This window comes from Crocuta crocuta, unplaced genomic scaffold (assembly GCF_008692635.1).
Source record: "Crocuta crocuta isolate KB4526 unplaced genomic scaffold, BGI_CrCroc_1.0 scaffold73, whole genome shotgun sequence".
NCBI classification, from domain to species: domain Eukaryota; kingdom Metazoa; phylum Chordata; class Mammalia; order Carnivora; family Hyaenidae; genus Crocuta; species Crocuta crocuta.
The window spans coordinates 409,550-421,627 of NW_027529443.1; the positions used below are offsets into that span (position 1 = coordinate 409,550).

A 12,078-nucleotide genomic window follows, 5' to 3' on the forward strand; every position below is an offset into this window, starting at 1 on the left:
TCCTCGCAATAGCTGCCATTGTCAGTGACGTTCAAGGAGTCAGGGCTGGGGGGGGAAGGAACTGAAATCTGGGGAGGGAGTAAGGAGAGGGGTGTGACCCCCCTGAGGGGGTACTACAGCCCCCACACCTGCTCTTTGCCCCCACCCCTCGCTCAGCCCTGGCTTTCCCCTGTTTCCCCGAGTGCCCCCCATCTCTGACATGTGGATCCCCAATTACTCCTCTGGTTTCCCTTTTTGGCCCACCCCCACCCCCCAACTCCAAGTATCTGGTCTTTGTTCCCTGAACCCTTGGTGNTGCACCTTACCCCCCCTCCCACCATCCCTTTGGCTCAGCAACCCCCAGTACCTCTGACCCACTCCCCCCAGGGGATGGACGATGAAGCAGGTGGAAGGGAGAGGGGATGGGAAGGAGAGACCCCCAGAGATATCAGTGCAGGGGGCAGAGAGGGGGGAGGCTGGCTCGAGTCCCTGGGCAGGAATCCCAAGTCATGAGGTGGGTAACCTGGCCTCCTGGCAGGGAAATAATGAAGGCCCGAGGTCCAGGCTCCTGATGAGTCCTGGGGGAGGGTGGGGGGGGCACCCACCCAGCTGTCCTTGAGAAGCAGCTTCTCCTCTGGGCAGCGGAAGGGGCCAGGGGGCCCAGCAGCTGCCAGCCGGGCACAAGCTTCAGGTGAGAGCTGGCGGCAGGAGCGCAGGTCTAGGCGGCGGAGGCGCGGACAGCGGCGGAACAGCGGGAGGCAGTGGTCCGTGAGGCGGTGGCACCCTAGGGGTGGGGCAGAGGTAGTGAGACTAGGAAGGGGAGTAGGGGGTGGGCACTGGCCTCGGCGACGAACACACTAGCAGGACGGACAGACAGAATGCTTACCAGCGAGATTGAGGTGCACCAAGGTCTCCCGGAGTGGGGAAGTGGGGGCTGTGAGTAGGTGGACGCTGGGATCTCCGACGTGGGCGCAGTGGCTCAGGTCCAGGGCGCTCAGCTGGGGTGCGTGGCGCAGCAGGAGCCGCAGGGAGGCATCTGTCAGCTCCAGGCCCGCCAGCCGCAGCTCTGCTACCCCCTGCAGCCGCCCACGGCTCTCTGTTTGCCCTGGGCAGGCAGGTGAGAGATCAGCACTCCTGGCCGTTCCCGTGCCCAAACCTAGGCATCTAGACTAGCCGTGTCTCCACATCTCTTCCTCACGGCTCCGTAAACCTGCGTCCGAGATAAGAGAGCCTCCACCTGCACAGCTTGCTCTTCTCCCAAACACCCTCACAACCTGACCTCATCTAATCTGTCCGCTGCTCACATCACCGCCCCAGTGAGACCCTCCATGATTACTCCATTTGACTCGGTAACATTCCACGTACTCCTCCCCTTTCCCTGCATTATTTTCCCCGATTTTCTCACCATAGGACATCTTTTTTTTTCCCCCTCTCCTCCTACTAGGAGGTAAGTTCCACCAAGGCAAGAGTTTCTCTTGTTCTTGCTCTATCCCTAGCAATTGGGACACAGGTGCTCAATACATATTCACTCATCCAACAAATGTCATCCCTAATGGAACTGCCATCCCTGACTCCCTTCCTACTTCCCTCTCCTTCCATTAGTAACATCACCTGCTGAATCCCTTTTTCTCCTTCCCAGTCACCCCTCTGGGGTAACACCACTCCTGCCTGAACTCCTGGCCCAGCCTCCTCACCCAGTCCAGTCTCTCCTCTCCTTCCTGGCATCCAAAGAGAGCTGTTCTCAAAAACAAGCAGGACGGCATCCCTCCTCTACCTAAAACCCTGAAGGCACCTCCTTGGTTAGAACATTCCAGTTCCTTTAAGGTCTCATCCCTGTCTCAGTTCCTAACTCCTCTCCTGTGCTCCCAAACACCTGGGAGCCAAATTCCATAGGTGACCCCGCCTCTGAGGCTCTGCCTGTGGATGCCTAAATTCAATCCTATGCCTGGCTGGTGTCTCAGGCTTTTAGGTCTGAGCTTAGAGGCCTCTTCTTCCTTCATCTCCAGGGTAGAAAAACTCATGTCTCTCATCTCTACACCCAGAGCACAGAGCCTGCTTTTCTTGTATTGTATCTACCACATTCCTGCATTACGTTTTTTTGCTTTTTAAACTAAGTGCCTATGGTACCCTAGCCATCATTAACTGAGCACTCAGTGTGGGCTAAGGCGGGCTAGGTGGCAGCCTGCCCCAAGGCCAGTGACTCTTCTGTGTCCCCTAGAGGGCTGCCTAGAACAGTTGCTGGCCCCACCACCAGAATTTAGATAGTCTAAGGTAGGGCCTCACAGTTTCTGTTTATGTTTAGAGAGAGAAAGAGAGCATGAATGGCAAGGGGCATGGAGAGACGAGGGCAGAGGATCTGAAGTGGGCTCTGTGCTGACAGCAGAGAGCCCGATGCAGGGCTGGAACTCATGAACCGTGAGATCACGACCTGAGCCAAAGTCAGACGCTTCGCCGACTGAGCCACCCAGGTGCCTCTGGAGTTTATTTTTCTAACAAGTTCTCTAGTCATGTTGCTGCTGCTGGCCTGGCCTGCACTTTAAGAACCACAGCTGTGGGAGACAACTTCTATGACTATCACTCCTGCTTACAGATGAGAGCTTTGAGGTTCAAATCATTAAGCAGTATGTCGGAGGTCACATGACTCTGAAGTAATAGAGCAGGACAACAGACCAAACATACCACAACACTATCTGCCTCCCAGGCACCAACCTAGCCCGTAGATAAACTAAATCAGATGTCGCAAACTTAGGAAACTAGCCTACACAAGTGTTTTATGGAGTCTGCACAGTGCTAAAAATTTTAAGTTTATGTAAGAGAGCAAGAGCAGGGGAGGGACAGAGAGAGAGAATCCCATGCAGGCTCTGCACGGTCAGCGCAGAGCCTGATGTGGGGCTCGAGCCCACAAACTACGAGATCATGACCTGAGCTGAAATCAAGAGTAGGATGCTTAAATGACTGAGCCATCCAGGCACCCCAGCACTAAAAATTTTCTTAAATTAATGACTAGTGCTACAAAAAGGACATTTCCCTAAAGAAATTTAGATAGAGCTTTTCGTTGAAAAATTATAAGATCTGGCACCACTGGGCTATCCCTTTCACCTGAAAATGATCAGCTGGGAGCTGGGTTGCAAGATGCTATTGCCTGAAGTCATCCACCAAACCCAACCCTTGTGTTACCTGCCAGGCCACCTTTGTGGGCACTTGACTTGGCAAACTCTAAATTCTACCTCGTTTTTGCCTTTAAGGAGTAGAGAGCCTGGAAGGGGGATACACCTACAGGTGCCTTTAATCTCGGGCCACAGCTAAAAGCCATCAAAGGAAAAAGAAGTCACTTCTGGCTCGGGTGGGGAAGTAGGCATCTACAAGGATTTCACTGAGGTGGCAGCATTTCAGCTAGGCTTTCAAGGATTTAAACGTGCAGAGAAGTGAGAGAAGAACAAGCCAGGCAGAGAACAGCGGGACAAAAGCAAGGAAATAGAAGAACTTGAAGTTTTGCTCTAGGAATGCTGCACAGATCCAGGGAGCCATGATAAGGTGGGTGTAACAGACCTTAAGGGCCTGGAAGGTTCATCCTTGGTAGCTCCTGAGGTAGTTCAGGCAGGAGGAGCTGGGGTCAGTGTGCCAGCCAAGCAGCACTTTCTCATTTCATGGACTGCATGGTTCCTAGTGCCCACCCTCACCCCTACCTTCCTGGCTCAGTCCAATTCTGTTAAGAGTGGGCAGTGGGGGGGGGGTTCTCTGGGCTAGCTCGGCCTGTGTGACTTGCAGCAGTCACTCAATCCCTCCGGGCCTCCGGTGGCTTGTCCAGACAGTAAGAGGCTTCTAGATGCTTCTCTATCCCCTTCCAAGGCTGCTGTGAAGGGGAATGGGGTGGGAAGAAGGGAACGAAAAAGTGAACTGTGAAAGCAAAGGGCTGGAGTGAACACAGCCCCTGCCTTCCTGGAGCTTAAGAACCCAGGGAGAGGAAATGGGTTTTCATCAAATCACTTCACAACCATGCAGTGATAGCTGGGAGCAGACTGCTCTCAGAACTCTACAGGAACCCTGATCTCAGTGCACAGCGCGGGGCAGGGTGGGGAGTGGTGCAGATCTTGGAGGGCTTCCCAGAGGAAGTGGCACTTATGCTGAAGCCTGAAGGATGACTAGGTGTTAATTAGACAAAGGAGGTTAGAGCTTTCTAGACAAAGACGACTGGGCAAAGGTCCTGCAGCTGGAGGGACTTTGGCAAGGTGACTGACGGGGCTGAAATGCAGGGACAGCATTAGGTCAGCGGGAGCCAGACCATGCCATGCCTTTGCGACAAAGTATTAGTCTTTATCCAAAGAGCACTAAGGGGCTAAGAAAGATAGTTTAGAGCATAAGGGAGACATGGCCAGATTTGCCCTTCTGGGTGGTTCCCCTGGCATCAGTATGGAGAACAGACTAGTGGGGGCCAGAGACGCTGTTGTTAGCATCCCATCTCCTGGCTAGACCAGGAAGCCTCAGGCCTCAGTGCTCCTAACCCACACCCCTGTTATGACCAGCCTCTGCTCCCAGCACCCTGTGCTGTCAGTATGGGCCTCAGGCCCTACGAAACTGCTTATTCCTGCTTCACACTCCCTGGGACAACCTGCCCCTTTTAGGACCCAGTTCAAATAGCACCAACTCAGGGAGGGATTCTCTCACTGCTCCCCACCCCCGCCCTGACCACAGCCGCTACCCATAACCTTCCATTTCTGAGTCTCTCTCTTCTGCGTTACTGGGGTTCCACCAGGGTAGGGAAGATCTCAGTTTGAGATCTCCAGGGCCCCACACAGAGGCAAGGCCAGAGTATGTGTTCAATAATACAAGCTGACTTCACCTGGGGGGCACCCGGCCTGACTTGGGAGATGACACCACCAGCCCTACGCAACCTTCCAAGTCATGTGGCTCCCTCTTTCTGCTCCATCCCCTCAGGAAAACCAGTATCATGTTATTGTAGGGCAAGGGGGCATAAGGGCCAAATCTATTGCTCAGCCATATATTTACTGGTCCACACATGAATTTTTAAAAAATGTTAGGGACACCTGGGTGGCTCAGTCGACTGAGCATCTGACTTCAGCTCAGCTCATGATCTCAGAGTTTGTTGAGTCTGTGGCAGCCCACTGCTGTCAGCACATAGGCTTCTTCAGATCCTCTGTTCCCCTCTGCCCCTCCCCTGCTCACACTCTCTCTCTCTCTGTCTCAAAAATAAACAGTTAAAAAAATATAAAACAAATAAAAGAACATTAAAATAACTGCCATCATTTAAAATCAAGGATATTTCGAGGTGCCTGGGTGGCTCAGTCGGTTAAGTGCCCAACTCTTGATTTCAGCTCAGGTAATATCACGGTTCATGGGTTCAAGCCCCAAGTCAGACTCCATGCTAAGGCCTCCTTGGGGTTCTCTCTCCCTCTCTGTCCTCCCCCAAAAAAACATTTAAAAAATAAAGTAAAATTAAGGATATTTCATAGAAAAATCTGTTTCTGGCTCTTTGGGCCTGCATTCTTCCATGGCAATTGCCACTGCTCCCTTTAGAGGCTCTCCACTAGTGCCCACCACAGCCAGGGAGCTCACTCATAGCTGCCATCGGCCATGCCCCTGGCTTCTTCCAGAACTCTCACATCCTCCTCCTGTTTTATACCGCGTTTCATCATGGAACTATCTCCCCCCTCAGAGGGCAGGGGCTGCATCCTCTTCATCCCCATTCCCTTACAGCTCCTATCACACGGCAGAATGCACAGCAGATGAACAATGGCCACAGATGGCCGGCCTTCTAATCAAACTTGTGTTCTGTCCTTTCTTCAAATCTTTTAACATCCAGCATGAGTTGGAAGAGACCTTGGAGGCCTCGTACCTGCCCCTGCCCCTTGCCCAACCCATTCTGCAAATGAGCCAACAGAGGCCACACCTGGTTTGGTGTCTGGTGGAGGCAGCAGCAGCTCACGCAGCTGGGAGTCTTTAACATCCTCGATCCAGCGGAGGTCCAGGAGCCGCAGGGCCGGCAGTGGGGCTGAGCCCAGGGCAGAGACGGAGAGCCAGGAGCAGCCGGAGAGCACCAGCTCCTGCAGGCCTGGGGGTTGGGGGGAAGGTCAGGAAGCTGATGCACGGTCCCAGGACTCTCCCTCTCCACTCTGTCCTACCTTGCCATCCCACCCTACCTTGCAGTCGGTTCAGAAGCCACATGAGCTGCTTCTTGGAGACACCTGTCCAGCTGAGGTCCAGGGCTCGGGGCTGGCGACGAACCACACCACTGAGCATGGGTGGGGTCAGTGACTTTCGCCGGCTCAGGTCCATTCGAGGCCACAGACGCTTGTCATAGCACCTACCAGCCACAAGAGGGAGACAGAGTCCTTAGCTCTCAGGGAGCCCACAAAACTTCTACCACAGACAGCTCTGTCCTGGCCCACAAGGACAGCAAGGGGTGGCAGGAAGCCCCCCTCCTCAATGCAAGAGCACTGGGTTTGGAGCTCGATTTCATCACTAACTGGACGTGAGACCCCAAGCAGGTCCATTCCTCTCCCTGAGCCTCAGACACTCCATTTATAAACTGAAGATAATGATCCAGACTGAGCTAGCCCCACAGGGCTACTGTAAGTTTTTAGGCCTTATGGCTTATAAAGCATTTTGGCAAAGACACAAACACCCTCACATTACATTTAATGTAACACCATAGGGATCTGTCAGCAGCCCCTACCCCCCACCTTGGGCTTCTGGAGTTCTCCCTGGCTAGTTATGGTGACTCATGGGAATTTCCCATATCCTTTATTAATCTCTGCCTTTGAGCCACATCTGCCCCATTCTGATGGCCAACTGCCTGAGGCTTGACTTACAGCCCTGTTCTCTTTGATCACTGTGTCCCTCTAACTAGAATGGAGGCTCTACAAGGGCAGGTCTGCCTTTTTCCCCTTCCGTAGGGCCAGTACTCAGCACTGGGCCAGGTGCATAACAGGTGAGCTGTTGCACAGTTGTTGGATGAAGGAATGGTGCAAAGCCAGTGTGAATTCCCTGAAGCTTCCACTGAGCACTCCCCCACAACACATTTCATCTCAGCTTTTCAGTTATTCACTGTAATCAGTGTTTATCGAAGGCCTGGTAGGGCCCAGGATTCGAAGTTTCAAATCCTGATTCGAATTCCTGATCCCAGCATTTCTGAGAGCCTTGACTTGTCCAACATGCAGCAAAACCAGAGACGGGCTTCCCAAACTTATTTTACCAGGGAACCCTTCCCGTCTTCTCCCCAGGTCACATATGTACACTTTGTGGCACACTAAAGTTCCTTGAGACTTCGTTTGGAAACTCTCTTCCAGTTTTCAGAGGCATGTCAGGAAATTCCCACTGGGCTAGACGGACTGTGTCAGAAGCAGCAGGGATGGGATGGGCCCAGGAAGGTGTGGCTTCCCTCCCACCCCCATACTGAAGGGCTTTCCCTGTAAGAAGCCCTGGGCTGGAGCAGCGGTTTCCAACTCCAGTTATTTGCTATCCCCTTCTGTGCAGAACATGGATTTATCTTCAAACTGATCCCCACTTTGCACTTAAAGCCAGTATTATTTCACATCAATATGTTAACCTTAGAAATATGTACAATAAAAACAGACTGGGGCTATTAAATGCTAGGCAGGTGTTGCTGTGGCTTTAGGCGACCACCTGAAGACTATTTTTGTTAAACAGGGAGATAAGTATTGAGAAGTGTTAAAGATACAATAGCACCCAATGGAGAGACTACCTTTTCAAAACCAATAGGATTAAGCCATGCTTTTGTGCCACTTGAAACTGCCAGAGCCCCGTATGACATTTTAAGGAATACTGGGGGCACAGACACTAACGGCTTCAATCCAAACAACTCCAGTCCCGCCTACTGCTTCCTACCACTGCCCCCCTCTTCTGGCATTCTAGCCTCTACTTCTGGTTCCTTCCACTCAACCAATAAACATTTGCAAATCTCTTGGATTATAAAACAGAAAAGGAAAAAACCCAACCTATCCTCAACCCAGCTTCTGCCCCTACGTCCTGCACTTTTTCTCTTTCCACTCAGTGAAATCCCGCCCACTCCAACCCAGTCTTGAATCTCAGCTCAGCTGCCACTATCATCTTGAAACCCTCCTGGATCTTCATGGCTAGAAGGGAGCCCTTCTCCCTGGGGGCACACATNAGACACACAACGCTGCCTGGTGCCAACTTCTATTGGTACATGTCGGGCTTCTGCCGGAAACACCAACCAACCCAGAGCTTTCAACACACAGCTCCAGTGCCTCCTCTCCCAGGAAGTCTCCCATGACTTTTCTTGGCTTGAACTAATTGGTCCCTTTACTCTTGAATGACCAGGACACAGAGTTTAAACCTCAGAGTGTCAGTCAACAATCACTGAGGGCCCTACTGATCCTAAGTGTCCAGCCTCCATTGGGCTATCAGAAAATGGGGGAAACACGGCCTGTCCGCAGTAACTGAAGCAGCAAGGGATATAATAAGGGTCAATGAGAGGACTGGAGAAGGAGCCTCCCAGGGAAACAGCCTGATTTGAGACTTTAAGGAAGGCAGTAGTTATTCTGGTGAGGGGAGGGAAGTGGGTGTACATTCCAGATGGGGAAGAACCAGGGTCCAGGCGTAGGACACAGAGAGAAAACCGAGTGCTCTGAGAAACTCAGGCAGCAGGAACAAAGGGCAATTCATCATCTCACCATAATAACGAGGAAGACGAAGATGATGACTACGGTACTAATAGCTAGTGTTTATTGAAGATTAACTGTGTACCAGGTACTCATCTACGGATTAGGTATTTAACCTCACAACAACCCTCGGAGGTAAGTATCATTATCATCATTTCCTTTTTAAGAGTTAAGGTAAAGAGATTAAGAAACTCGTTCAAGATCCCACAGCCACCAAGTGGCAGCAGAGCCAGGCTTTAAACCAAGCTGGTCTGGACTGAGAGCCTGAACTGGGACTGATTTAGAGGCTGGGGGGAAAAGACAGCAGAGGAGGCCCAGGGAAGGCACACCGTGTCAAGGCAGGCCGGAATGCCATGCCCACAGAGCCTAGAGGTAAAGTGTGTGAGCTCTATAGGAACTGGAATCCCAGCTCTGCCACCTCCATGCTTTGAGTCACCCTCTCTGGGCCTCCGTTCTCCAAACTGTAAGAGAGTAAAGGCAGCACTTCAAAGGTCTGCTGCAAAGATCAAGGGAGACCGTACAGCGGAAGTGTGGCAAGTATTTAGTGCAGTCGGTGAGGTACTGTACATGTCCAAACGTCCAACAGGATTCTGGGAGCTTGTTGTGAGGGCAGCAGGAGCCACAGATAGGTTCTTCCTAAGCTGGGGAAGGACGCCTAAGGTGAGAGGCAGGAAGAACTCTTAAAAGACACAGCATGCGCTCCTCGAGGGGTGTCAGGACTTGATGTGTGATTTCCCTAACGCATTCACTTCTTCCTAGACTCCAGCCACCCCGACGATGGAGTCAGAGCCCCATTAAGCCCACCAACCAAATCTGAAAGCCCAGTTCGAAACCCCTGTCTTGCAGAGGCCCTTCGGGGATGCAGATTTACCAGCCCAAACTGGTTCTTCCCTCTCAGCAACCTGGGCTCCCTGACGCCACCACTGTCCTCCTATCCGCCCATCTCCAGGCCTTTATTCTCAGCCCCAACTGGCCTTGATCCTGTGTTCTAGTCCCTTCCTTGCCACCCTCTCTGCCTATGTCCTCCAAAGTTCCAACCTTCTTCCCTGCGACTCAACAACTCCACCATACTTCCTCTGCCTGCTCTCCTCTCCTCGCTCTTGGTACATTCACTTCGCCTCCCAGTGCCAAGAGAAGATAAAAGCCACCAGACAGGAAAGCCTACAACTGTCTGCTCTCCCACCTACAAATTCCTCTCCAGCTCCACCCTCACTACCTCTTTCCACACTCCATCCTGATTTCCTCACTTTCATTTATTCATTCACCCCTTCAACAAGTACTATCTTAGAACCTACTGTATGCCAGGTGCCATCTTAGAAACTAGGGACACAGAAGCAAACAGATCAAGTCCTTGCCTTGGAGCTGACATCCTTGACTCCATGTGTGAGCTGGCTTTGGTCCCCCTACCCCTATGTAGCACAGCCAAGGATACCAAGGCCTCTTGTGGCAAATCCAACTGCCACTTCTGGCCCTTGGTCTCTCACCACCTCTCGCCAACATCCTACACTTTGTCTTTTACTCCTTCCTCAATCTTGCTCCTTCAGGATACCACCATCTCCTCCACGTCTCTGGCTGCTCTTTTTCTAACTCACAAATACTGACATTCTGTCCTCTGCCCCCTTTCTGGAAGCTGCTACCTAGAGGGTGAAAACTTCCAAACTTGGATCTTTCTCTTGAACATCAGAGCTGAACATCCATCTGCTGTCCTGCCAGCTCCTGGCTGGACCACAGAAGTTTTGGACCAAATACGTCAGAGCTGAGCACTCTGCCTTCCCAGGAACCGACTCCTCCTCTGGTGCTCCCGAGGTTGGGGAGCGGCATGGCTGCCTACCCAGAAACTCAGCTAAGAGTCATCCTGCTGCTCTCATAGCCATTTAGTCACCAAACGCAAGCTATTCTGCTTCTTAAGAAGTTCTCAGCCCAAGTCCCTCCTCTCTACCCCTCCTGCTCCTCCTTCTGTGCCCAGGCCTGATCGAGCCTCCTGACTGGTCCCACTGTACCTCTATTCCATCCTACCTTCGATCTTCTCAAAAGCCACATTGTATTGAGTATTTAGTGCCTTTCAGGTACTGTGCTAAGTGCTTTGTAAGCACCACCTCATTTAATCCCCACAAGGTATTAGTATGGACCCTAGACTAAAGATGAGAAAACGGGCCGTGAAAGGTATCGCTATCCAGCCCTGGCCAGACATCCAGGAAGTGCAGGGGTCCCAGTAGATGACACCCATGAGTGCCAGACTCCAGGGCCCCAGCTGGAAATCACTGTGCGGTCCAGCCTCTCTGCTTCATCCACTTCCGGTCACAAGTCTCTCCTTGAGGCAGAAATCAAGTCCTCTTCAGTTCTGGATCCCACGTGTCAAGCACAGAGATGGCCTTGAAGAGGCCTCAGCAAACATTTCCTCAATCACTACATGAGTAGGGGTGGTCCCCAGCAATTGCTCTATCTGCTTCTATGTTGCAGGTTGACTGGGAACTCTTCAAGGGCACAGACCTATGTCCTGAGGATATAAAGTCTGTGCTTCCAGTCAATGTTTACAACTAAGTAAGTAATAATGGTTACAGTTAAGGCATGGAGTACTTTCTATTTCCTAGGTAGCATCCTCAGTTCTTTAAGTATACTAGCTCACAAAGACACTACAAAGTATACGCTTTGATTCTTCTGGCTTCACAGATGGAAGAAAAAAAACTGAGACACAGAGGAATGAAGAAACCAGCCCAGCAGCATCAGCTTATCAGAGAAAGAATACGATTCAACCACAGGCAAATTTGCTTCCGGGAGCCTGCACTCCCATCTTCTTAGCTCTACAGCCTCCACAGGGACCAGGAGCATGAACTAATGCCCCAGAGTCCAAAGGAAAAGGACTGGAGTTTGAGTTCAGCCACTAACTTGCGCTGTGACTTCAGGGGTCCCTCATTCCTTCACAGGGCTGCTGTTATGAGGAACAAGCCAGCCAACAATTTGCCAAGTGCCCAAAAGGATGCCTGCTCTACAGTAAGTGCCTGGGAAAGAGCCTGAATGTAGTCATTTAATAAATTACTTCGGGGGCACCTCCACTGCCCTTGTCCCACACTGGGAACATGCAGATAAGCCAGACACAGTATCTGCCCCATGCCAACAAGAGACGTGAACATGAAAATGAATAATTGAGTGAAAACTCATCAGCAGCCAGAAGACCTCAACGTGCTCCGTAAAGGGAACAGAGTGCGGTGGGAGTCCGATGGGGTTGGGGGAGGATTCTGTCGGGGGCAGGACCGAAGAGGAAGACCAGGGGCTCGGGAGGATGACGGACATTTCTGAACAAATAAGTTCAGAAAGCAGTGGGGAGCCGAGGGGAGGACAGGCTCTGGGGCATAAAGAAGTTACCAGGGGAGTCAGGGACCTCAAGTACGGCTGGCTGCCTGAGAAGGCAGGGGCCACCTCGGCAGAGGGTTCTTCT

General features: G+C 51.9%; 1 protein-coding gene across 4 annotated transcripts in view; it reads right to left on the bottom strand.

Moving 5' to 3' along the window:
• Nucleotides 1-324: 324 nt before the first annotated feature.
• Nucleotides 325-12,078, bottom strand: part of FBXL19 (F-box and leucine rich repeat protein 19) — an 18,416-nt gene continuing 6,662 nt past the window's right edge. For all 4 annotated transcript variants that reach the window (XM_077760328.1, XM_077760327.1, XM_077760329.1 and 1 more), the window contains 4 exons: nucleotides 6,138-6,301; nucleotides 5,888-6,049; nucleotides 866-1,084; nucleotides 325-763 (listed from right to left, as the gene is read on the bottom strand). In XM_077760328.1, the coding sequence (XP_077616454.1) occupies nucleotides 330-763; nucleotides 866-1,084; nucleotides 5,888-6,049; nucleotides 6,138-6,301 (979 nt within the window). In that variant the 3' untranslated portion in view covers nucleotides 325-329. The remainder of the gene's footprint in view (nucleotides 764-865; nucleotides 1,085-5,887; nucleotides 6,050-6,137; nucleotides 6,302-12,078) is intronic.